This window comes from Emys orbicularis, chromosome 11 (assembly GCF_028017835.1).
Source record: "Emys orbicularis isolate rEmyOrb1 chromosome 11, rEmyOrb1.hap1, whole genome shotgun sequence".
NCBI lineage: Eukaryota > Metazoa > Chordata > Testudines > Emydidae > Emys > Emys orbicularis.
The window spans coordinates 611444-635899 of NC_088693.1; the positions used below are offsets into that span (position 1 = coordinate 611444).

At 50.8% G+C, this 24456-nt stretch overlaps 1 protein-coding gene across 1 annotated transcript; it reads right to left on the reverse strand.

Moving 5' to 3' along the window:
• Positions 1 to 16768: 16768 nt before the first annotated feature.
• On the reverse strand, positions 16769 to 19118 carry LOC135885913 (apolipoprotein L6-like). Its single transcript, XM_065413841.1, has 2 exons — positions 19050 to 19118; positions 16769 to 17492 (listed from the first exon to the last, which is right to left on the reverse strand). Exon 2 carries the CDS (start codon positions 17480 to 17482, stop codon positions 16769 to 16771), a length of 714 nt encoding a protein of 237 aa, XP_065269913.1. The 5' UTR covers positions 17483 to 17492; positions 19050 to 19118.
• Positions 19119 to 24456: the final 5338 nt, after the last annotated feature.

The following is a 24456-nucleotide window of genomic DNA, read 5'->3' on the forward strand; positions in this document are numbered from 1 at the left end:
CAGGATGAGGAAATGCACGAACACTGTTACACCCAAGGCAGAAAGCCGGTTCCCCCCTGGATACAGATGGCTCCGTAAGAGCCACCGCTGCAGCCGTGCTGTGCTGCAGGGAAGCTCTCTCGGGAAAAACGGCAAAGTGGCATCTTGGACTGTGGTGCCTGTTTTCACTCTGGATTTAGCATCGTGCGCTGATGCTCAGTGTAGGAGTGCGACGTGCCAGCCACGCTGACCTAGAGCTCCCTGCCCACCATCCGTCGTGTGGGGCACTGCTTGCTAATCTCCCTGCAGGGGGAAAGCACCTCAGCCCCCAAAGCAGAGAGGCTCCTCGCCCCGTGCCCCATCCCCTCCCTCTCTACCTCAGTGTTCTCGTCAATGGCAGGACTCTGCAGTGGGGGAGAAAGAACGGAGCCGGCTGCATGGTAACGCAGACGTCCTCCCTTGTATCGAGTAGGGCAGTGACGTCGCCCTGGCAAGAGCCCGCTGGTGACAGGGCCCTGAGGACACTGTGATTTCACGGCCTGCGTGGAAATAGCGGCATTAGTGGAATTCCGCAGCTTTTTCCAATGCGGGGGAGGTGGAAGTGCACATCCCTGCTTTTGCACTGGTGCTGAGGCGGTGGCTGCTCGTGGAGCGTCACTGGGCTGGTCCTGTCCTGGAGGGGACAGGGAGGGGCAAGCGGGTCCTGTCCTGAGGCGTGGGGGCTGAACCCCACCTGGACGAGCAGCGAGAGCCAGCGCAGTGCGTATGTAACCTTTCTGCCCCTCTGAGTTGGCAGCAACAAGGGCCGGGTTCAGTATCTAGGGGTTCCGTTTCAATAACACAATGCAAAACCGTCTCAAGCCCCCACCCAGTGACCTGGGACAATTACATACCACCCCCCCGGGCACCTCTAGGAGGCAATACTTCCCCTTTCGCAAGCACAGAGTCTGAGTGTAGCAAAAGCCTTTTAATAAAGGAGGGAAACAATGCGGCATTATGTTGGGGAAACACCACAAACAGGATTTATAACACAAACCATGAGCAAAAGACCCACCTCCAAGTAAGTTTGGCAGTGTCCTTTTCCCCTTAGGGTCTTAAGTCCAATCACCCCAAAGTGCCGCCCCAGAGTTCAGAAGTTTATCTGCAGAGTTTTATCCCCCCAGGCTGGGCGGAAATGGGGGGGGCACACGGGATGTTAAGGGGCACTTTACGTGGTCCGAGGCTGACTGACCCACCTCTCTGTGGAGTTTTGCTGCAGCCTTTACCATGAATGGCTCCGCTCTACCAGCCGCGCTGCTCCGCTCCTCCAGCCGTCCCCGCAAACTGCTCCGCTCTGCTCCCCGTTTCGTGGGCCACTCCAACCGTCCCACAAACTGCTCAGCTCTGCCAGCCGCTCCACTCCACCAGCCATCCCATGAACCACTTCAGCTGTCCCCACAAATGGCTCAGCTCCGCTCTGCACCACTCCGCTCCGCTCGCTGTTCCATGGGCCGCTCCAACCATCCCACAAGCTGCTCAGCTCTGCCAGCTGCTTAGCAATATATCTTCAAGCTCCCCCACTGGTTAACACAGAACTCAGTGATCTCAGCTCAGCAATTTCAGCTTGTAGTAGGGGAACCCCAGTGCTGGTGCACCATTGGCCCAAAGTGAATTCAGTTCAGCCACTTTGAGCTAGACTTCTAATGGAAGCAAACATAGCTCTGCTATTCAACAGGGGGAGGGGGAGTGTAATACAATTGGTGTGCTAGACCCACAAAAGGGGCCCATACTGTCAGGTACACATACCTGTCCCCAACCTCTCTCAAGTCACTGGGTTTTGTAACCCATGCCCCTTGTCTAGCGAGTGCTACTTAGTTACTGGTGAGTCCCTCTGTCATACAACAGTTCCACTGGCCTTGATTCACAGAATCAGGGTAACAACACTTTATTCTTCCTGCCCCAATAACAGAGAAACTGGGGATCCCACACCAGCCAAAGTAACCACTTTTGGTTGTTGTTGTCCCAGGCTAGGCAGGTGGGTGTGCCTATGCAAACAAGATCAGGCTCTGAAGTTCTTTTCCACCCTCGCCATAATTCACCACCAGATGTCAGGGTAGAGCTCATCCTGACTCTGCTTACACGTACATCAGCAACATGGTGCCGGATGGGCCAGCCCGGGGCAGGGATCAGGGCCTGGCTCACCCTGCGCCCAGCTCCCGCTCAGGCTGCTGCTGCTGCTTCCTGCCCAGCTGGGGGGGTTCAGGGATGGCTGACGGCACAGAGATTCGGGGCCTGGCCTGGCTCACACCAGTGCCTGCAGGCCGGGGAGACACTGGAGCGCTGGCTGTGAGGAGCTGAGACCCTGCAGAGACAATGGGCACCCGCTGACCAGTGACGAACACCGAGCGGCAGGGGCAGCTGAAGTGTGACCACGGCAAGGCTGTGTCAGGAGAACAAGGAGGTGAGAGGTGTCTGTGCTGAGAACTGGGCTCACAGACACGGCAGCTCCCTGAGGGCACAAAGCCAACGGGAACGTACGTTTCTGAAGCCTTGTTAGGTTATTTTTAGCCAAGTTGCAGGTTTTTGTGCTTAATGGGCTGCTTGTCCTCTGGCCGCTTTTGTGTGTGTGCTTCGCTAATGCCCTGCCCCCCACCCAGTGTGACTGACTGACGTCCCCCACCCCTTTGCCACTTTCTAACCCCACCCTCGCCTCTGCCTCCCAGCCAATGGGCTGCAATGATTCCTTTAAAAAGTGAGCAGAGGCACATGATGGGCCATCCCACTCGTTTAAAAGAACCCATTAATTTCATGGATTGGTTCAGTGCGGCTATTTAAAGAGCAACGTTCTTCTCTCTTGGATATGGTGAGGTGGTGTAGTGGGGCAGTTGCCCCACTTTGGCAGAGAAGGGGTTAAAGCAGGCTGGAGGGAGCCTGTGCAGAACCCGGCCAATCAGAGAAGGGAAGAAAGGCAGCCAATCAGGGCCAGGCTGGGCCCTATATAAAGACTGCAAAGCAGAGGTGACAGAGAGTCTCTCCCTGACAAGCAAGGGAGGAGAGGGACTGGCCCCCAGGGATAGCACCTGAGATAGCGCAGCGCTGGGCAGGCTCAGGGGAGCGGAGGGAAAGCTCCAGCCTGATCCCTGCCGGGCTGAGGCCCCTGGAAGGAAGGGCCAAGAAAGTCCCAGGGGAAGTGGCCCAGGGAGTGCGAGCAGTAGGGGGGAGAGAAGCAGGGCAGGACATGGCTGCTGCCAGAGGGTCCCTGGGCCGGGACCCAGAGTAGTGGATGGGCTTGGGTCCCCCCCCCCTTACACTGCCCCTGGCCCTATACAGACTGGGGCTGGCCCCTCAGGCCAGTGGCTAGACTCTGGGGCTGCAGTTGGCCACGAGGGCAGGGCCAGGCTGAGGACTGCGGATGCCCCCGGAAGCGGGAGAACCGAGCGGGGCACGGCCGGAGGGCTCTGTCCAGAAGAGGAGGCCGCAAGCCAGGGAGCAACGTGGGTCCCAGACAGCACCGCAGAGCAGACAACGCGTGAGACGCCACCTGCAGAGGGGGCTCCACGGCTGGACAGAGCTAATTCCTGGAGCAGCCAGCAGGAGGCGCTGCGGTGGTGAGTCTGCATGCGTTACAGGTGGGTTGGGACTGAGGCGTCGCTGCTGCTACCCTGAGTAAACTGCATCCGCGCCCCTGCTGGGAGGAGTCACCTGGGGCGGGTGGGGGGTGGAATATGTCCTCAGTGCCAGCGCTGCCGTGAGCGCTGCCAGACAGGACTCGTGGAACGGTGCCCTTGGCACTTACACTTATGTACTTACAAATACGGGGACAAGTCTGGTGTGGAAATCGTGTTGCTTACGTATTTATATGTAAAAGTACAAGTGTGTGTGTGTGACGCTATAGTGCACAGACCGCATCTCATTCCACGAAATGGGCATTCTTCTTCAATAGCATGTAGTCTCCAACAGATCATCCTGAAGATGGTTCCTTCTTGGCAAAAGGGCCGAAGCTGAAGTCCGAGCCCCACCGCCCGAAGCGTGAGCCCCACCACCCAGGGCGAAAGCCCAAGGGCTTTAGCTTTGGCCTTCCTGCCTGAGGTGGTGGGGCACAGGCAGGCTCGGGCTTCAGTCCTCTGTCCAGGGGTCACATCGCAGTGTTTGTTGGCAGAAGGGGGTCGCGGTGCAATGAAGTTTGAGAACCCCTGGACTAGAGCATCCCCATTTCTGTTTGTTCTTACCTTGGCCTGCATGCCCCTAGTCTGTCTCCATCCAGCCCTTCACTTTCATACCTGTTCTGTATCGCTCACCTGGCCCCACCCCCTCCCTGCAGTCTTGTATTGGAATCAAATGTGACTGACTGGAAACCCTCTGCTCTTCCCCCGTCCCAGTGCTTGTCCCTCCAGAGCGATGAACGGTTCGAAAGCCACTCGGCTGCTGGCTCTCATGTTGGCACAGCTAATGCAGGAGGAGATGCCTGTCCTGTTCTCTGCCTGCCTTGTTCTGCTGACATCAGCCATGTCTGCGCTGAGCCCTGCTCCTGCTCTGGGCTGCTGATCCCTGGGTGACTGGGCCTGCCCCTGGCACCAAGTGCTGGGGATTTCTGGTGCCCAAGGGGTTCCCAGGAGTGGGTGGAGTAGCTGGGTCCATCCAGCCCCAGGGGTCTCCCTCTCCCACAGTGTTCAGTCAGAGGGGGAGGTGGGGTCCTACCTGGCCAGCTCTCACCCCGCCCATGGAAACGGCTTACCTGTGTCTTGCATCTGGGCCACAAGTACAAGAGCCCTTGCATGTGGGTGCCTGAGGGCACAAGGCCTGGCCCTGCGGGGAGCCGGGCTATCGTAGGTCACCCCATTGTTCCTGTAGGCTCATCAGCGGGGATCAGCTGGGCCCTGGGGGGATGGGACAGGCACCCACTAAATCTATCACTGTGTTTATGAAGTGACTCCAAATGTGAACATCTTACTGCAAAGCCAGTGACTGAAAATCACCCGGATCCCAGGTCTGGATCAAGCCAGAGTCGTGTGCCCAGGCTCAAAAGGCCTGCTGGGCTGAGGGACAAGAGACTTTCCAGTCCTCTTCCCTTCTCCATGAACTACCAAGATTAACCACTGCCACGGACAGCGGATTCTCCTCTTTCTGGGGAGAGGCTGGGAGAGCAGTATCCTTGGTAGGTCATCAGATATCGGCCCTTAAAAATCAGTCTGATTTACATCTCTCTCGCTCCCCCTCCCCCCGCCCGGCAGGTTCTTTATGGCCTTTAGCAGCTGTTGAGAAAATCGCTGCCCCTAGAAAGCAGAGCTCTATGGCACTGGAGCAGCTTGTCACAGGGTCCTTAGGGTGGAAGGGCCCTAAGGACGTTAGGTGCCACATTCAGAGGTTCTAAGGCCAGAAGGGACCATTAGACCATCTGGTCTGACCTGCTGTCTGGCCCGGGCCAGAGAATTTCACCAGTCGCCAGGAGTGCTGCCAGCCGCCCTAGGCGGCGGAAGGTCCCGCCCCCGAAATGCCGCCCCCGGCAGAGGCAGCGGAAGGTCCCACCCCCGAAATACCGCCGACGACCGGGGCGGCCGAAGATCCGGCCGCCGCGGTTGCTGCCCCCCAAATGTTAGCGCCCTAGGCGACCGCCTAGGTTGCCTAATGGGTTGCGCCGGCCCTGCCAGTCGCCCTGTATTGAGCCCAATAACTTGTGTTCAGCTAAAGCATCTGCCAGAAGGGCCCCAGGCTGGATCCGCAGCCCTCAGGAGATGGAGGAGCCCCCGGTTCCCTGGGGAGTGTGTGCCAATGGGTAATGACCCGCCCTGGTCACAACTCTCGCCTAATTCTAGCTGGGATTTGTCTGGCTTCAGCTTCAGTGGGATTTGGGTGCCTGGCTCCCTGCGGTGCCTTTGAACATCCCAACCTCCATCTTGGCTCTAGCAGTTCGTGAGCTTTGATCTGCTCAAATTATCTCAGAATTGAAGTAGGGACAGAAAAGCTTATTCCAGTCTCCAGTTACCTGGTCAGTTAGGTCTGAGAACAGTCGTGGGAGTTGCTGAGGAATTACTATTTCCAAGGGCTGGCACAATTCAAACCAATGAGGAAACAGTCGCTGCCCCAGGGAGCTCCCAGTCTCAGGTAAATTTAAATCAGTTCCCAGGAATCCCCCTGTCTCCCGGCTAACGGCGTTCCTGATTGCAGAGAGCTGGGCTGGGGGTGAGCTAGTGGCAGCCTGCCACCTTCTCTAAGCTAGAACAGGCTCCATCCAGTCCTTTGTGGTCCCTTCACTCAGATCCCACAGCCAAAGCGAATTGATCATTTGTTGAGCTGAGCATGTAGCATCACTTACGCTGGACCATGAGCTCTCTGGGAGAGGGCTGTCATCTTCTTATGTCTTACTGTGCTAGCACCCCGCATTGTAACAGTAGTTCATGTGTAAGCCGGGTCTGAACGAATGCTTCCCTGACAGCGCGCTGGGAGGGGAAGAGACTATGGGTGTGTTTATGTAAATAGTTTGCTCCTGCTCGGTTTAAATATTCAGCACATACAGTGGTGTCAGTGATCAACTCTAGGCTCGTGTTGGGTACAAATCACCTTAGTACTGAATGCAGGGTAATGAAATACAGTTACCAATGTTGTAATTATTGTAGGAATACAGGAAAGCAGGACGGTGCTTAACCTGTCCCAAATGAGGGGGCCTCCCTCCGTTGTAAGAACCTCATTAAACCAAGGGCTTGAATGTAAGAGCCCTGTGAAGCTAAGAGAGGTGGCCTCAGGCATTCTCAGCCAGGAGGCTGCTAAACTCTCAAGGATCCTCCCTACTGCTCAAGAAGTAGAGCTCAATAGGCTTCATTAGGGGCCTCTTTGTTATGTTCAATGCCCAATCAGAGCTGGACTCAGTTGTGGTAGGACTGTGCTCCTGCCCACCCTGAACGTTACTAAGAGCTGTGCAGTGGTCACAGCAGGTGGTGACTGATAGTCAGCAGGTGAACAAGTGGTTGGTGCAGCAGAAAGGCCTGATGAACAGCCAGCTGGTAAAGTGGGGTGGTGAGCAGTGAGTAGGTGGCCGGCAGGAGCGGCTCTCAAGGTGGCTGGCAGAGAGGTGATGAGAGAGGTGAGCAGGCAGGTGGCAGGGTGGCTGGCAGAGGGCAGTGAGTGATTGCCTGAGCAGCGGAGCGAGTAAGGTTCCTCTTTACCCCACTCCCCAGGGGAGTTGAACTCTGCAGATGCCCCTCTGAACTCTGGGTCTGCACTGACCAAGGACAGTGACTGTGAGTGGGGGGCAGAGATGGGTTGGGCACGTGAAAGGGACTTTTGGGTGGCTGGACTTAACCTGAGGGGAAAAGGACACTGCCCAACCTATGTGGGGGTGGGTCTTTTACTCATGGTTTATGTTTATGAGCCCTGCTTGCGGTGTGTCCCCAAATTAACACCAAGTTACTTCCCTCCTTTAATTAAAGTTTATTTTCTACGCTCAGACTCTGTGCTTGCGAGTGGGGAAGTTTTGTGCCTCAGAGGCGCCCGGGGGTGGTGTGTAAATTTCCCAGGTCACTGGGTGGGGGCTCGAGCCAGTTCTGTGTTGTATCGATGGAAAGGAACCCCTAGAACCCGGCCCTGGGTGCTGCTGGCTCCACCTGGCAGATGGGTTACACACAGATTAGATTTAAGGCCGAAGGTGACCCCTCTGCCTGTCCAGTCTGACCTGTATAACTCCGGCCAGAGACTGACTCGGTAACTTCTGCATCGAGCCCAGTAACAGCTGGTTGGGCTAGAGCAGAGCTTAGGAAAGGCATCCAGGGCGGATTTAAAAACTTCACATGATGGAGAATCCACCATGTCCCTACGTCAGGGGCATCAGAACAGGGGGGACCAGCGGGCCATGGCTACGCTCTCCCACTTCTTACCGACCGTAAAGGCGAGCGACGGGGGAGAGGGCATGGAGGGGAGTGAGTGTGGGACAGGGTCTTGGGGGGTGGAGGGGCGGTGCAGTGGCTTGCTGAGAAGGGGTGGTGTGATGGCGGGACCTTTGAGGGAATGGGTAGTGTGAGGGCGAGTCTTGGGCAGAAGGGGCAGGGGCTTGGGGGAAGGGGTGGTGCTGGGGGGGCTTCAGGGGAAGGGGCAATGTGGGGGTGGTGCCTTGGGGGGCAGGGTGGGAGCTGGGGCCCCGGTTTGGGTGCTTGTGCCCTCCCCACTTTTAGGGCGCTTCCACCGCTCCTGCTCTAGGCCAACGGTTCCAGTGGCAGGTGAGCATTATTGTTAAATGTTTACACCTGATTCCTAGTCTGAATTTATCCAGCTTCAGCTTCCAGACACTGGCTCTTGTTCTGCCTTTTTCTGTTAAAGAGCCAGCTACGGTCTGAAATCTCCTTCCCATGTGGGGGCTTCTAGACCCTGATCGAGTCACCTCTCCCTTGGCCCTCCCACAACACGAACTCCCTTCGTGGGAGTCCACAAAGTGAGGCGTTGGCTCACAGACGCTGCAGCTGTTCAGAAATGATCGAGCAGCTCCCAGCTCCACAGGGCCGTTGAGCTTGGCTCCCCTTCGGGGGCTCGAATATGCCCCTGGGCTCTGTTGGGCTCCTCACACTTGACTCTTGAGGAGTTTATGAATGGGATCCTATGCCTGGGTCGCCGGTTATAGCAGGGACTGGACTCAGTGACCCGGGGTCCCTTCCAGTCCTACGTTCCTATGTTTTCATGGGGTGGAGAATAAGTAGTGGGATCTCCCAGATGCTTGTGGCACTGAAATGAGACTCCACTCACAGTAGACGGCACTGGCCTGTGACCTTCCCGCTCCTTTCTCAGCTGGTTTCCAGAGAAATTAAATTGTTAACAATGTTGACAATGAAATAATCATGACTAGGGGCTGAGTTAACCCCTCACTGGGATGAATGAGACTGTTTGTTTATTTTAGCAGTTACACCTTGGATCATGTTTATTGGTTATACAGGTTAATATAATGATCATTCCATTATAAAATATGGTAACCACATTGGCAAAGCTACTTGTTACAACATTAAGAAACTCACACAATAAAATTAAAACACACGTTGTATATGGCATAATATTGCATCACTTCAGCTGAAAGCAGTTACATTGTTATAAATGCCCTTGCGGGTTACATATACACATTGCGTATGCAGGTAAAACATTGTCTGTGTGTTTAAGTACACTTATGTTTTATAGCTTGTATTCAATAAAACCAGGGATTGTTTAAAAAAAGAGAATTTCTTCCATGAAAAACTTTTTCTTTTAATATTTTTATAAAATTTTATTTTTGATTAAATTATTTGAAATTAAAATTTAAAATTTTTGAATCAAATAGAATCAATGGGAAAACGCTGAGATTTTGTTTATTGGTTTTCAGAACAAATAAATACACTGACCAGCCCTAGCTGAAACCTTCGGGCCCAATCCTGCACGTGGCGGTGCAGCTGAAGTCCATGGGGCTGCATCCAGCCCAGGCAATATGCCCACACGCAGTCACTTACAGGCTCAGGGTCTCACTTTGTTTAAGCACTGGGGGTGGTTGAAAATGGTACTTAATGTTGAAAGCGTGGACCCCTGTACCCCCGGAATGGGACTAACAGACCTTGCTTGATTGGCTTTTATAAAAGTTACAATTAAACCTTCAAAGACTTGAAAAGGCTGAGCCCCTACTGCTTGCCACATCTGTAGCTCAAACAGACTCAAGGTTCTTTTATTGACATGTTCCAATGAGGCTTTGAGAACAGTCACCTTCCCCCATGGGGGGGTGCGGTTCGGGGGCTGCGAGGGGGATGTTGCTTTTTCCTTTTGCCTGACACCTAGAACACAGGTGGATGGAACTTCCCTTCCGTCCTACCTGCAAACTTTAATTAACACACACTTTGAAAACCCCTATAAACCTGGCCTTTAGGGGACTATAACCCAAGATACGGGTACTATATTGTGTCACATGCAGACATCAAACATTGTCATAAAAACAAGACAATTAACCAAATACTCCAAATAGAAAATTACGTATTGAAACAAATCACCATCACAACAAGAAGTGTCCTGTTTGCAACAGCCCTTATTTCAGCTGATTTAACCCTCAATTTATGGCCAGTGTCCAAACAACCCAAAATCAAGAGGTCATTTTGTCAACAAGTTGCTGGCGAGGGTTATGCATCTTGTTGGTTTTTGTATGTTTGTTGTTTAACTATCCAAAAACTTAGGCAAAAACTTTTAAAGTGCCCAGCACGTCTAACAATCCAGTTAACACTTGATGATTTGGAAAAGACTTATCTTGCGCTGGATTCCAAAGGATTAAGGTGTACTAGATTCCAAGGCCAGAGGGGACCATCCTGATAATCTAGTCTGCCCTCCTGTATAACACAGGCCAGAGAACTGCCCCCAAATCATTCTTGTTTGAATTAGAACATGTCTTTAAAAAACCCATTCAATCTTGATTTAAAAATTCCAGTGGTGGGTTCTGATGGATTCTCCTTGGTAAATTGTTCCAGAGATTAATTAACTTCACTTAAAATTTTACACCTTATTTCCAGTTTGGATTTGTCTAGCTTCAACTTCCAGCCATTGGATCGTGCTATACGTTTCTCTGCTAGATTGAAGAGCCCATTATCAAATATTTGTTCCCAATGTAGGTGCTTACAGACTGTGATTAAGTCACTTGTGATTGGCCTTCTCTTGCTAAGCTAAATGGATCGACCTTCTTGAGTCTATCACTCTAAGGCATATTTCTCAATTTTCTTAATTCTTGGGGCTCTTCTCTGAACCCTCTCCATCCTTCTTATCAACATCCTTCTTGAATTGTGGACACTAGAACTGGACACAGGATTCCAGTGCCAAATACTGAAGTAAATCACCTCTCTACTCCTACTCGAGATTCCCCTCTTCATGTACCCACGTTAGCTCTTTTGGCCACAGCCTCACACTGGGAGCTCATGTTCAGCTGATTATTCACCATGACCCCCAACTCTTTTTTCAGAGGCTCTGCTTCCCAGGAGAGAGTCCCCATCCTGTAAGTGTGGCCTGCAGTCTATGTTCCTAGATGTATTCATTTGCATTCAGCCATATTAAAACACCTATTCTTTGCTTGCACCCAATTTACAGACTGATCTGGATGACTCTGTATCAGTGACCTGTCGTTTTCATCACTTACAACTGCCCCAATTTTTGTGCCATCTGCAAACTTTATCAGGGATGATAAAAAAACATCAAGTTATTTTGACAAGATCTATTTTCCATCAACCTAAATTGATTGGCATTAATGTTACCCTCCATTAATTCTTTATTAATAAAGTCGTGTACCAACAACTCCATTAGCTTGCCTGGGAACAATGTTAGGCTGAAAGGCCTATAATTATGTGGGGATTCCCATTTACCCTTTTTAAATATTAGCACAACATTAGGTTTCCTCCAGTCCTCTGGAACTTCCCGAGTGTGCCCAGACTTACTGAAAATCAACATAAACGAGCCAGTGAGCTCTTCAGCCAGCTCTTCTAATTGTCTTGAATGCAAATTGTCTGGACCTGCTGATTTTAAAAATACCTAACTTTAGTAGCTCCTGTTTTACATCCTCCTGAGTTACTATTGGAATGGAAAGTGTTTCCTCCTCATATGATGTGATGACATCTGCTTTTTTCCCCAACTACAGAACAGAAATATTTACTGGACTCTTCTGCCTTTCCTGCATTATTATTGACAGGTCTACCATTTCCATCTAGTAATGGGCCAATACCATTGTCAGGATTCGTTTTGTTCCTAATATACTTTAAAAACCTCCTTCTTTTCCTGAACTGTTGGCCATAGATTCCTTCTTGTGTCCCTTTGCTCCCCTTATCAGTTTTCTACAATTCCTAGCTTCTGATTTATATTCATTACTATCAATTTCCCCCTTTTCCATTTGTTTTATATAAAATATATTATTTTACAGGGCATTAATTTCCACTTTAAGCCAGGTTGCTTTCTTAACAAATATGACCTTTCTTGATTGTGGCTTTTTGGGCAGCTGTGGTTTGGAGTTTGCATAAAGTTACACTGCCTACTCCCACTGCAAACCACCACCATAATCATCATTTCTCTCTCAAAGCACTTGAAACTAAGACAGATAAAGGAATAACAGAAATTACTAAAAGTAAAGTTTTACTTAAGTTCTTTTACAGGTAAAATCCTACAGATGGGAACTGAGGAGAGACTGTACAATGTGTCCAAGGTAACACAGGGTGTCTATGGTAGGCTAGGAATAGAATCTCAATCGCTTCCCAGTCAAGGGAACAGCCACAAGGCCACTCTTCCTGACCCATCTGGTTCCTTCTCACCAGGTGTGTACATCTTTCAGGGTCGGGAAGATAGGATGACGGTAAATTCTGGGGCTCAGCAAGTGGTGGTGGTGACAGCTACGAAGGTGAAACTCATTAAAATGTAGCAGCACCTTCGTATTGTTGCTCCCTAGCAAGTTGTCAAGTGCTCCCTCCCAAAAAACTGGCTGTAAACCGAGCAGAAACCCTGCCCCTCAAAGAGAATCAAAGCCATCATCTGGCGGTCCCATGTATGGGCACTTATCGTAACAATGTCTCAGCCAGTAGCTATAGCTGAAGCTCATGAGGAACTTGAAGCTCACTAATCACAGCTCAGTAAAGGCATCCAGCTCTTACTTCAATTTTTGGGTTTTTTAATAAACAATTTTTATGGTTCCAGGGTGGGAGTGAACTTTCCATCTTTCCCCCGGAATCCAGCCCCCTTCACAGTAAGACTAACCTTGACACCATGCTGATTGGTGCCACATTAGCACCTTCCTAAGTAGATGGGACTGTAACTCCCCCAGGTAGTGGGGAGCACAAGTTGTGACGGGCTGTCACGCCCGGGCTGCAGTCTGGGAGCTGTGGGAACTGCTTTGCCCCCAACCATACAGCTGAACTGGTCTCTCTCACTGCTCTGCTGGTAATTCAGCCAGCCGCGCCGCCCCCCCCCCCCCGGCCCTGTTATCCCCCAACATGACAGCAGGTGGCACCACACACCCAATTGAGCTACCTAAGTGCTTTACCTAAGCCACTCAAGGACAGACAGAAGCCAATTTCCCAGCTCCCCAGCCTTGCACCCTTGCTGGAGTATAAACCCAGAATTATACTGTCTTGCACTGCACAGGGACCTGTACAATGCAAGCTCGTTAATGTAGTTCGCTTTCTTCTCGATGTTGGAAAGGTATGCAACGGCCTTTGTTTACAGAGCGGAGATTTTCCCAGACACTTCACTCAAAACACACTGGTTAAGATAAAACATAAAATCTATCTTTCAGTAGTTAATAAACTTTTGATAAGTGATAGCAAACAGATCAAAGCAGATTACCTAGCAAATAAACAAAAACTCAAACTAAGCCGAACATACTAGAGAGGATTTAAATTAGCAATTTCTCACCAGGCTGATGATACAAGCAGTCCATCAAGTTTCCATACACAAGCTAGAAATCCCTTTAGCCTGTGACCAGCCCTTCCCCCCAGTTCAGTCTTTGTTCCTCAGGTGTTTCCAGGAATTCTCTTGTGTGGGGAGTGAGGCCCCGAGATGATGTCACTCCCCACCTTATATAGTTTTTCCATAGGGCAGGACCCTTTGTTCCAAGCCCAGTTGGCAGAAAAATACAGCTACCAAAATGGAGTTCAGTGTCATGTGGTCTGGTCACATGCCCTTGCTGAGTCCTAGCAGCCATTACTCACAGGCTGGCTGAAACGTTCCCAGGAAGGCCAAGCTCTTCCGTGGTTCATTGTCTTTGTTGATGAGCCATTGGCACTGTCTGGCTTCTTCCTTGTTGTACCTGAAAAGCTAGTTGTGGGTGTTACCCACGTGTAACTACACTTGAAATACAGATCCATAGTCAATATGCATAACTTCAGATACAAACATGATACATGCACGCAAATAGGATAATCCTATTCAGCAAGTCTTAACTTTTCCAATGACACTGCACATGACACATCGTGTACAAGATGCATCATAATTATATCATAATCATGCCACTATGATGAATATGGGGTGCCGTGTCACACAAGCTTCCTTCTCTCAGGCTGATCACTGGTTAATTTGATCAAAACACCTGGAAGCAAATGATGTGTGTTAGAAATGAAGCAATCCGCCCTCTCTGAGGTGATGTGGTTTGGGCAGATGCTGAAGGCTGTAGAGCAAACTTGTGCACTTGGTTTGAAATATTCAGGGATTGCTGAACTTCAGGGACCACAGCACGGCCCCTCTTTTTGCCTGAGCTTCTGAAAAGAGGGTGCCTGATAGGGCAAATATTTACAGCGATTGGAGGCTTTATGGGAAAAGTCCCACCTATTGGCTTGTATCAGGGGAGGAGGGTTTTTTGGGGGGGGGAGTGGCCGCTGATTGTGTGTATGGTTTAAATGACACAGGTACCCCAATCAGTAAATGGTGCCTTTTTATGTTACAAATCTAAATAATAAATAGATTCCTTCACTTGTGACTGGGGCCAAATGTAAAAAGCTGATTGATCGTGCACGGCTGCTCTGGGCAGGAAGTGAAGAACACCACGTCTAACTGCAGCTGCAGGAGGAACGGGGGAGACAGCATTTTTAGAGGTTGAGTTTGGCTGAAACACCCTAATGGCTGCCATGAGATCTCTAAAGACCACAAGTGACCAAGACCTGGATTCTATTCCAGGCAGGTTCTAATACCACCCATATCACAGCTGTATTTGAGAGCCTTCCAGAAGAGCACCAAGTGACGCGACAGGTTCTTTCTTCCTCTTATCTTCTCCCCAGGGGAGAATTGCATGTGGATTTAAAAATACAGTTCTATATTTCTGTGTGCTGTCTGCTGCCACTAGTGAGAGCCGGGGGAAGTGCGCCTGGCACTTGGAGTAGGAGGTGGTGAGGTTTCTGATGGTCCTTAGTTCCTGTTGGAGTTCAGTCCACAGTCTTGGACCAGCTCCAGAGAAAGTTCTGTCTCCTGCAGGATGCATGTTACCTGTATGGCAGGGAGTTCCGTTGTGCAGAGGAGCAAAGCTGTCAATCATGGTCTTCGTTTGGAACTTTAGGCTACTTTAGACACCTTGCGTCTATCTGTGGAACGCCTCGAGTATAAGGACCGAGAGCCTGAACTTGATTTGATATTCTACGGGAAGCCGGTGTAGGGAACAGAGGGAAGATGTGCTGTGCCTGCGGTAGCCTGTATTGCTGAGGAGATGTGCTGCAGCGTTCTGTACTAGTTGGAGTTTTGTGAATGCTGGAGGTTTCATGCCCAGGTATGTTGCATTGCTGTATCCATCCGAGAGGTGACACAGTCCTGTATTACTAAGGCCAGGTCATCATCCACCAGGCTGGAACAGTCTCTTAGCCACCTGGAGACAGAATGGTTTTACCTCTCCTGACAGACAGCGACAGTGCCTCCAGTAGCATCGTGCCTCATTGCACCTCGTGAGCAAGGTACAACTGGAGGAAGAAAGCTGGGGAGACCTCCAAGACACTATGTATCTGATTCATTTATAAAGCTCTCTGAGGCTTAAAAACCAAGCCACGTGCTTCAGATCAGGTCCTTCATCATTATTTGGCAATAGGTGTATTAAAAGACCAGATCATAGAATTTCACACTATTAAATTCCTTTTTGAACTCCATTGAACTACTCGGCAATGAGGTAAATTAATTCCCTGTGGTTGGAAGTTGTGGTATTATCAGGATAAAACAATTTCCTTGCCGGCTTCTCAGTAAGGGCTCAGTCCAGAGCGCTCTGATCCTGATCCAACAAAGCATTCAAGTGTGTGTTTAATTTTCAGCATCCATGTGGTCCCACTGACCTCCCTGGACCAGAGTGCTCGGCGCTGGATCAAGCCCTAAAGCAGCCATCCAGGGTCAACAGTTCCTAACTGAGTGGCGTTACAGTGATATTGATGCTCATGTGATGTTTCGTCCTGAAGCAGTTGACATTGTTTAAATGCAGAACCACTGAACTGCAGTGGCCTCTGGTCCGAGGGCAGCAGCCAGCTGGTCCTCAGGACACTGCACAATAGCAAAGTAAACGTTGTACAATGGCATTGGGCAAACAGCTGCGTATGAGAGGCATCATTTGCTCTCTTTAACGGTCAGGCAGAGCAGGCAAGATTTCAGCTTAAGCTCTTGTCTGAAAAATCCACTCACCATGCAGTCACCTCACTAATTCCTCTGAAGGAATAAAACTTCTTATTGGGCATTATGAGTAATGGTAAATGGTCATAACATTAAGACGGTATAACTTACTTTCTTCAAACCTGGCTGTTAAATCTCAATGAGCTCTACAAAGCAAGCCAAGTTTGAACAGAATGGATTCAGCTGTTTTAGAGAAGTGTATGGGGCTGCTTGTGGTTTTCTTAATACACATTGAACTCAAATAGCTGAGCCAAACTTCTCAAATTTTCCAAAATTCCCCTCTGGGCTGAGACCAAAAATTGAAACATTCAGAATTTGCTGTAAAAAAACAAACCAACCTCTTCTGGGGAGAGAATGAGGTTAAAAAGGAAGTTGGAACTTAACTATAGCATGCACTGTGCACAGCTGTTACAATTCTAATTGTGGAAAACTTCTTTAGCCACTGCTGCTACTAAGAAATTCAAAGAGTAATTTTAGGCCTTGTTTTAATAATATACATAAGATGTAATAATCCTGCATGTGAATAGATAAAAAGCGTGTGGGGACTGGGGGTGGGTGTGTTCTGTAGGAACATCACTCTTGCTAGGCGTAAGAGCAAGATGACGTGGGGTGCTGAATCCCTCCAGTCCCTGGGGAAGGCCGTGGGGATGGACGTTCAGCATCTTACAGAACTGAGCCATTTATTTTTGCCCCAAATTCACTCTTGTTTATCTGCAGTTAGGGCTGTTCACATTTCGTTGAATTGGTCAATCATTTGCTCCATTTTATTGGCTATTTCTCGGATTTCAGCTGCCAGCTCCGTTTTTGCACCTTTGTGGAGATCCATAGAATCTTTTGCTACAAAGAAAATATCTAACCCCAGGGTGAGAGCTGTTAGAACATGGGTCGCAGCTCCTGCAAATTTTGCAATTCTACCAACATTAGCCAGGAGCTGACCAGCTTTGACCATTTTCATGGCGTTAAGAACAGCTCGTCCTGCCCCTGAACCTATCTGTGGGATTGCAAACACAAAACCTTTCTTTTCATTATCTTTCAAGTTTTGGATTTTTTCAGTTATGCTTTCTGCATAGCCTTTGATATGTTCCAGCTCAGTCTGACACTCCTGAAAGAGCTTCTCTACTGTCTCCCTCTTGACTTTACTTGCAACTATATCTGTGGTGGTTGCGGCAGCACTGGTCAGTCCCCCTGCTGTAGAAACAGCCAGTCCTGTAAGAGAGACTATCAGGGATGCTCCAAATGTAACAGGAATGAGAGCGAGGCCTACGATGGTTGTTATCCCCCCGGCAATTCCCACTGTCCCTCCAGCAATGTTTGCTATTGTCGCTCCTTTGTGGATCTTGTCAATAGCATCTGCAATTTCCCGAAGCTCATCTATGTGTCTCTTCACTCTGTCTCTTGCTGGCAATAACGACTCCTTCAGTATTTCATCAATGTCCTTCATTATTGACAAACTGACAGAAATGAGGGGGAAAAGGAAAAATTAGTCTCCAGGTCTAAGATCCCTGCTCCTGCACCTGCTCCCATTGACTTCCATGGGAGCTGCATCCACTTACACCAGGGCTGAGTTTGGGCCTTGGTGACGGGTGAACCTCAGTAGGTTTCATTTGGATAAAGACCCAGAATTTAACTTAGGACCGTTGGAATTGCCACACTGGATCAGATCAATGGCACATCTGCAGAAGACTTGTGTTCTGTCTCCAAGAGGGACCAGTAGCCGGTGATTTACAGGAATGTGAAAACACCCTTAAGGGAAAATTGTGGAATAAACTGCCCAGAGGTTAACTTAAGAGTCGATTCCACGGAGAGGGTTCGACTCCAACACACACCCAGGTAAGGAAACACAAACAACCCCCCCCACACACACCGCTTTAAAAATTAACTTAAAAAAGAAACCAGACGTTCTGATTTGTGGGGCCCAGGCCTGATCATCTCCCCCTCAGGCTCGTTCAAACCCTCCTCCTGGGATGAGCTTCCCAGCTCTCTGCTCCAACCACATCACCCCGTTGTCACTCCTGGTTCCCTCTCCTCCCCCATGTCAAACCCCGCCCCCCCCCCCCCCCCCCCAGTCAGTTATAGCAGTGATTCTCAACGAGTGATTCTCGCGAGTAGGTTTCAGGGGATCCGCCAAGCAGGGCCGGCATGAGATTTGCTGGGGCCCAGGACAGAAAGCCAAAGGCCGACTGCACGGGGCTGAACCCCGGGGCTGAAGTTGAAGCCGGAGCAATGTAGCTTTGCGGGGCCCCCTGTGATGTGAGACCCTGGGCACTTGTCCTGCTTGGTGCCCCTAACGCCGGCCCTGGCTTTTATATGCAGAAAAACAGTTGTTGTGGCACAGGGGGGCCGTGGAGTTTTTATAGCATGGGGGGGGGGGGGGGGGGCTTAGAAAGAAAAAGGTTGAGAACCCCTGAGTTACAGTACCACAGCGCAGACCTCGGCCTTCCCTCTACCGGTTGCTTCATCCCTTACTGCTGGCTAGTCTTTCATCCACCAGCACCTTCATACTGTCTCCTAAACGCCCACCTCGTCCTCTGCAATCCTCCTTCAGCTTTACCCTTGCCCTGGTGCCCAGTGAAACAATGGCTGGCTGGCAGTGGCTGTAGTCTGACAGTGGCTGTAGTCTGGCAGTGGCTGGCGCGAGGAAGGCTGAGATGTGTGAGCTGTTACGTAGAGATGTGAGCAGGTCTCAGCTAGTGCAATTGGCTCCATTGCAGTAAATGGAGCTATGCCACCCTGGTCTGCACCAGCTCAGGGGCTGGCGCCTGGTGTTCGTTTTACTGTCACCGTTTCACCCCTTGCCCTGGTTGTCTTTCTTCCACCCACTTGCACCTTATTATAATCCTGGATTGCGAGCGCCCTGGGGCAAGGGCTGTCTCTCCACCATGAGTACAGCCCCTAGCACCATGGGGACACAATCCCTGTTTGGGGTCCCTAGGCACCACTGCCATACAGTCAATAGTGAGGGAACCACACACAACATGAACTGCCCATGGGAAAGGAGAGTTGCTTACCTTCCCTGGAAATCGCAGGTAAGAAACTCATCAGGCACAGCTCTCTCACAAACTGAGTTCACGGCTTTTTCCCCACAGCAGGTGTATTTTCCATTCTTGTATCTTCCTTTGTGATTTAGGGTAATTTCAAATTCACACTCAATGTTGTTAGCATTTAATAGTGCTTTCGCAAGGGAATTCAGATCTGGGACACTGGGTTCTGAACCAACTTTCAACTTTGCCAACTTCCCTCTCCAGGCAAAGGCAACATCGATACTCTCCTTGGAATGGTTGATATCTCGTATCCCCAGGAAGTGAGATGCTTCATGGATAAGAGTCCCTGGCTGAGACCCTTCTCCAAGATATGTAGAAGCCTTCCAGAACAGTGGGCACAAATACACTGTTTTGTCACCAGACTCTGCATAAATATATGCGTCATTATTTTCCCTGGTTAGATCCTCCTTAAACTTCACAGCTTCCAGCTCTGAGATGAGATCTCGAACTAACGCTTCTGTCAGTATCACATGGCGTTTCATCCAGGATTTGGGATCTCCACTATCATCCAAAAACAGACCCTGGGGTTTCTCCATCAGCACTCGGTCCTTCTTCTTCAGGGCATCTCTCAGAATCTCAATTGCTCTCTGCTTTGCTGCTTCTGCAATTTGTCTCCTTTCTTTAGGTAGGGATATGTGGTTACTGGAAGAGTAACTTGCTTTAGAAGTAGAGCACATTCTTCCATGTGATGTCACGCTGCTCATGATTATTTCCTGGCAACTCATCTTTGCACCTACGTAGCACGTTCACTTCAGCCAAGAGTAATTCTCCAGGTGAGCTCTCTCTGTTAAAACACAAGATTTGGCTTTGATTACGTTGCCTTTCGAGGTAAAGTGTCTGACACATTTCGATTCACTCTAATGGGAACACAGGAAACACCCGACCAGGTCAGACCAGGCATCCATCTAGCCCCCTCTTCTCTCTCTGAAACTGGCTGGTTCAGGGGAAGGGGCAAGATACCCCCCCCAATGGACAAGTGCAGAATAATTCACCCTTAGAGAGACTTTCTTCCTAACTCCAGATAGTTAGTGCCTGGGAGGCTTGTGCCCTGAGGGGGAGGGTTTAGATCCCTTCCAAACACTGGAGACTTGGTTTTGTGTTTTCATTCTCTCTCGTGTAACTGTGGAGGTGCTGCCTGTCTGTCTGAGTCTCCAATTCTCCTCTGAACCCCGCACATGACAACCTGTGGCCATGAGCTCTACAGCCGAGTTACATGTTATGTACATGGGTGTCCATGTGTCAGTTTTACCTTTTCTTCCCTCCACTTCATCGCATGTCCCATTGTTCTTGCATTATGAGAGGGAGTAAAGAGAAGCCCTGACCGACCTACTCTCTGCCATTCCTTAGTTTGTACATTTATCATTGTCTCTCTAAACTAAACAGCCCCTTCTCATTAATCTCTCCTCACACAGCAGGTTTCCCAGACCCAAGTGATTTTGTTACTCATCTTAACCTCCTTTATCTCTGCTCTATCCTTGGTGAACAAAACTGGGGACAGAACTGAACTGAGGCCTGGTCTACACTCCAAAGGCAGGTTGACATCAGCCAACAGGATCTACCCAGATCCTGGTGTGGGTTTGCAGAGACTGTAACTTGCAATTTCCACTTACTGATATCCAGGCTGGGGGGACCATCCAATGTGAAAGGTGCCTGCTGATGGAATCTCTCAGGCAGCAGGTGGGGGAGCTACAGGAGGAGGTGGCTAGGTTGAGGAGCATCCGAATCCACGAGCAATTCCTGGACAGTGTCCATGTGGAGACAGCTGAGGTAGCTGTCCCAGTACACAGGACTGCTGATACACCACTGGTGGAGGAGGAGATGGCTCAGGGTGGGCACTGGCAGCTGGTTACTTCTGGCAGCAGGCAGTGCTCCACCCCTGCTCCGAACCCTCCCTCCGTGGTAATAGGTAACCGTTATGCTCTTCTTGACACAGGAGAGAAGGAATCACCCCCTGCAGTAAAGGAGGAGAAGCCTCGTACCCCTAAGGCTGGGAGGTCTGCTGCCACCACTGCGAATAGGAAACGTAGGGTAGTGGTGGTCGGAGACTCTCTGCTGAGGGGGACGGAGGCGCCCATCTGTCGCCCTGACATTTCATCTCGGGAGGTATGCTGCCTGCCGGGGGCCCATATCCGAAATGTTACGGCGGCATTGTCGAGGATTATCCAGCCCTCTGACTACTACCCCATGCTACTCATCCATGTGGGCACAAATGATACTGCGAAGTGTGACACTGAGCGGATCAAGAGTGACTACAGGGCTCTGGGAGTACGGGTGAAGGAGTTTAGAGCGCAGGTGGTATTCTCTTTGATTCTTCCTGTCAAAGATAGGGGCCCGGGCAGAGACAGGCTGCGAAGATGGTGTCGTCAGGAGGGCTTTGGCTTCCTCAATCACAGGATGCTATTCGAGGAAGGACTGCTAGGCAGAGATGGCGTTCACCTTTCAAGGAGGGGAAAGACCCTATTTGGACACAGACTGGCTAACCTAGTGAGGAGGGCTTTAAACTAGGTTTGACGGGGACAGGTGAGCAAAGCCCACAGGTAAGTGGAGAACATGGAGACCTGGGAGATGGGTCGGAAATAGGAGGGAGCATGGGCTATAATGGCAGAGAAAAAGGAGGGTCAGGGCAAAACTGGGAGGCAAGATCAAATCAGTATCTTAGATGCCTATATACAAATGCGAGAAGTATGGGTAATAAGCAGGAAGCAGGGCCGGCTCTAGGCACCAGCAAAACAAGCTGGTGCTTGGGGCGGCACATTTTTAGGGGCGGCATAGCCGGCGCCAGAATGCCGCCCCTAAAAATGTGTCCCGGCCGCCCTAACTCACCTCCGCTGCTGCTGCCACGGCGCGCGAATCAGCTGTTTCGCGCGCTGTGGCCGCTCGGGGTCTCCCCCTCCCTCCCAGACTCTCAAACCGCTGCTCTCCCTCCCAGACTTGAGAGCCTGGGAGGGAGGGGGAGAAGCAGCGCCCGCGCCGCGGCCACTTGGAGTCCCTCCCTCCCAGGCTCTCAAGCCTGGGAGGTAGGGGGAGCAGCGCTGCGCGAAATGGCTGTTTTGCGCGCCGCGGCCGCTCGGGATCTCCCCCTCCCTCCTAGGCTTGAGAGCCTGGGGGGAGGAGGCAGGGCTGGGGATTTGGGGAAGGGGCGGAGTTGAGGCAGGGCGGGGGGGGGGGTAATTAAAAAACGGGGGGGGGGGGGGCGGCCAAAATTGTTTTTGCCTTGGGCGGCAAAAATCCTAGAGCCGGCCCTGGCAGGAAGAACTGGAAGTGCTAATAAATAAAGACAACTATGACATTGTTGGCATCACTGAAACTTGGTGGGCTAATACACATGATTGGAATGTTGGTGTGGATGGGTACAGCTTGCTCAGGAAGGATAGACGGGGAAAAAGGGAGGAGGTGTTGCCTTATATATTAAAAATGTACACACTTGGACTGAGGTGGAGATGGACATAGGAGATGGAAGTGTTGAGAGTCTCTGGGTTAGACTAAAAGGGGTAAAAAACAAGGGTGATGTCCATGCTAGGAGTCTACTACAGGCCACCTAACCAGGTGGAAGAGGTGGATGAGGCTTTTTTTTAAACAACTAACAAAATCATCCAAAAGCCCAAGATTTGGTGGTGATGGGGGACTTCAACTATCCGGATATATGTTGGGAAAATAACACAGCGGGGCACAGACTATCCAATAAGTTCTTGGACTGCATTGCAGACAGGGCCGGCTCTAGGATTTTTGCCGCCCAAGGCAAAAACAATTTTGGCCGCCCCCCCCCCCCCATTTTTTAATTACCCCACCCCCGGCCCCGCCTCAACTCCGCCCCTTCCCCAAATCCCCAGCCCTGCCTCCTCCCCCCAGGCTCTCAAGCCTGGGAGGGAGGGGGAGCAGCGGCACGCGAAACGGCTGTTTTGCGCGCCGCGGCCGCTCGGGATCTCCCCCTCCCTCCCAGGTTTGAGAGCCTGGGAGGGAGGGCGAGTAGCGGCGCGCGAGCGGCAGCAGCAGCGGAGGTGAGCTAGGGTGGCCGGGGCACATTTTTAGGGGCGGCATTCTGGCGCCGGCCATGCCGCCCCTAAAAATGTGCCACCCCAAGCACCAGCTTGTTTTGCTGGTGCCTAGAGCCGGCCCTGATTGCAGACAATTTTTTATATTGTTGAAAAAGCTACTGGGGGGAAGGTGTTCTAGACTTGATTTTAACAAATAGGGAGGAACTTGTTGAGAATTTGAAAGTAGAAGGCAGCTTGGGTGAAAGTGATCATGAAATCATAGAGTTCGCAATGCTAGATGTAAGCAGAGTCAGGATGAGCTCTACCCTGACATCTGGTGGTGAATTATGGCGAGTGTGGAAAAGAACTCCAGGGGCTGATCTTGTTTGCATAGGCACACCCACTCGCCTGGCATGAAACAACAGCAACTGAAAGTGGTTACTTTGGCTGGTGTGGGATCCCCAGTTTCTCTGTTATTGGGGCAGGAAGAATAAAGTTTTGTTACCCTGATTCTGTGAATCAAGGCCAGTGGAACTGTTGTATGACAGAAGGACTGAGTGAGTCCTTCACCATTACCTAAGTAGCACTTGCTTGACAAGGGGCCTGGGTTACAAAACCCAGTGAATTGAGAGAGGATGGGGACAGGTATTTGTACCTGATGGTATGGGCCTCCTCTGAGGGTTTGAAACACCAATTGCACCATCTTCTCTCTCCACTGTTGAATGTCAGAGCTAACTTTGATTCCATTAGGAGTCTAGTTACAGGCTGCTGAGCTGAATTCACTTTGGGCCAATGGTGCACCACTACGAGCTGAAATCACAAAAGAGCTGATGTTATTAAGAGCTGAGATCACTGAGTGTTGTGTTAACTAGTGGGGGAGCCTGAAGCTATATTGCTCAGCAGCTGGCGGAGCAATTTGTGGGGACGACTAGAGGAGCGGCGTGGAGCCTTGCGGGGCTGGTTGGAGTGGCCCAAGGAACGGCGCGAGCGGAGCTGTTTGCGGGGACGGCTGGAACGGCTCACAGGTCGGTGAGCGGAGCAGCTTGTAGAGCGGAGCAGTTCGTGGGATGGCAGGAAAGTGGACTGGCTTGTGGTGAAGGCTGCGGCGGAACCCCCACGGAGAAACAGACGGCTGGCCAGCCTCGGATCACGTAAGGTGCCCCTTAACACCCTGCGTGCCCCCCCCTTTTACTCTGGGGCTGCACTGACCAGGGACAGAGACTTTGGGGGTTGTTGGACTTTTGGGACTTTGGGTGGTTGCTGGACCCAAGAGACTTTGGGGGTGTTGGACTTTGGGGACTCTGGGTTATTTTTGGTTGTTGGATTCAAGAGCCAAAGGGAAAGGACACAGCCCAATTTGCTGGGGTGGGTTTTGCTCATGGTTTGTGTTATGAATCCTG

Excerpts from the sequence above, each read along its gene's own strand:
- LOC135885913 (XM_065413841.1), bottom strand. The coding sequence starts at position 17,482 with ATGAAGGACATTGATGAAATACTGAAGGAGTCGTTATTGCCAGCAAGA.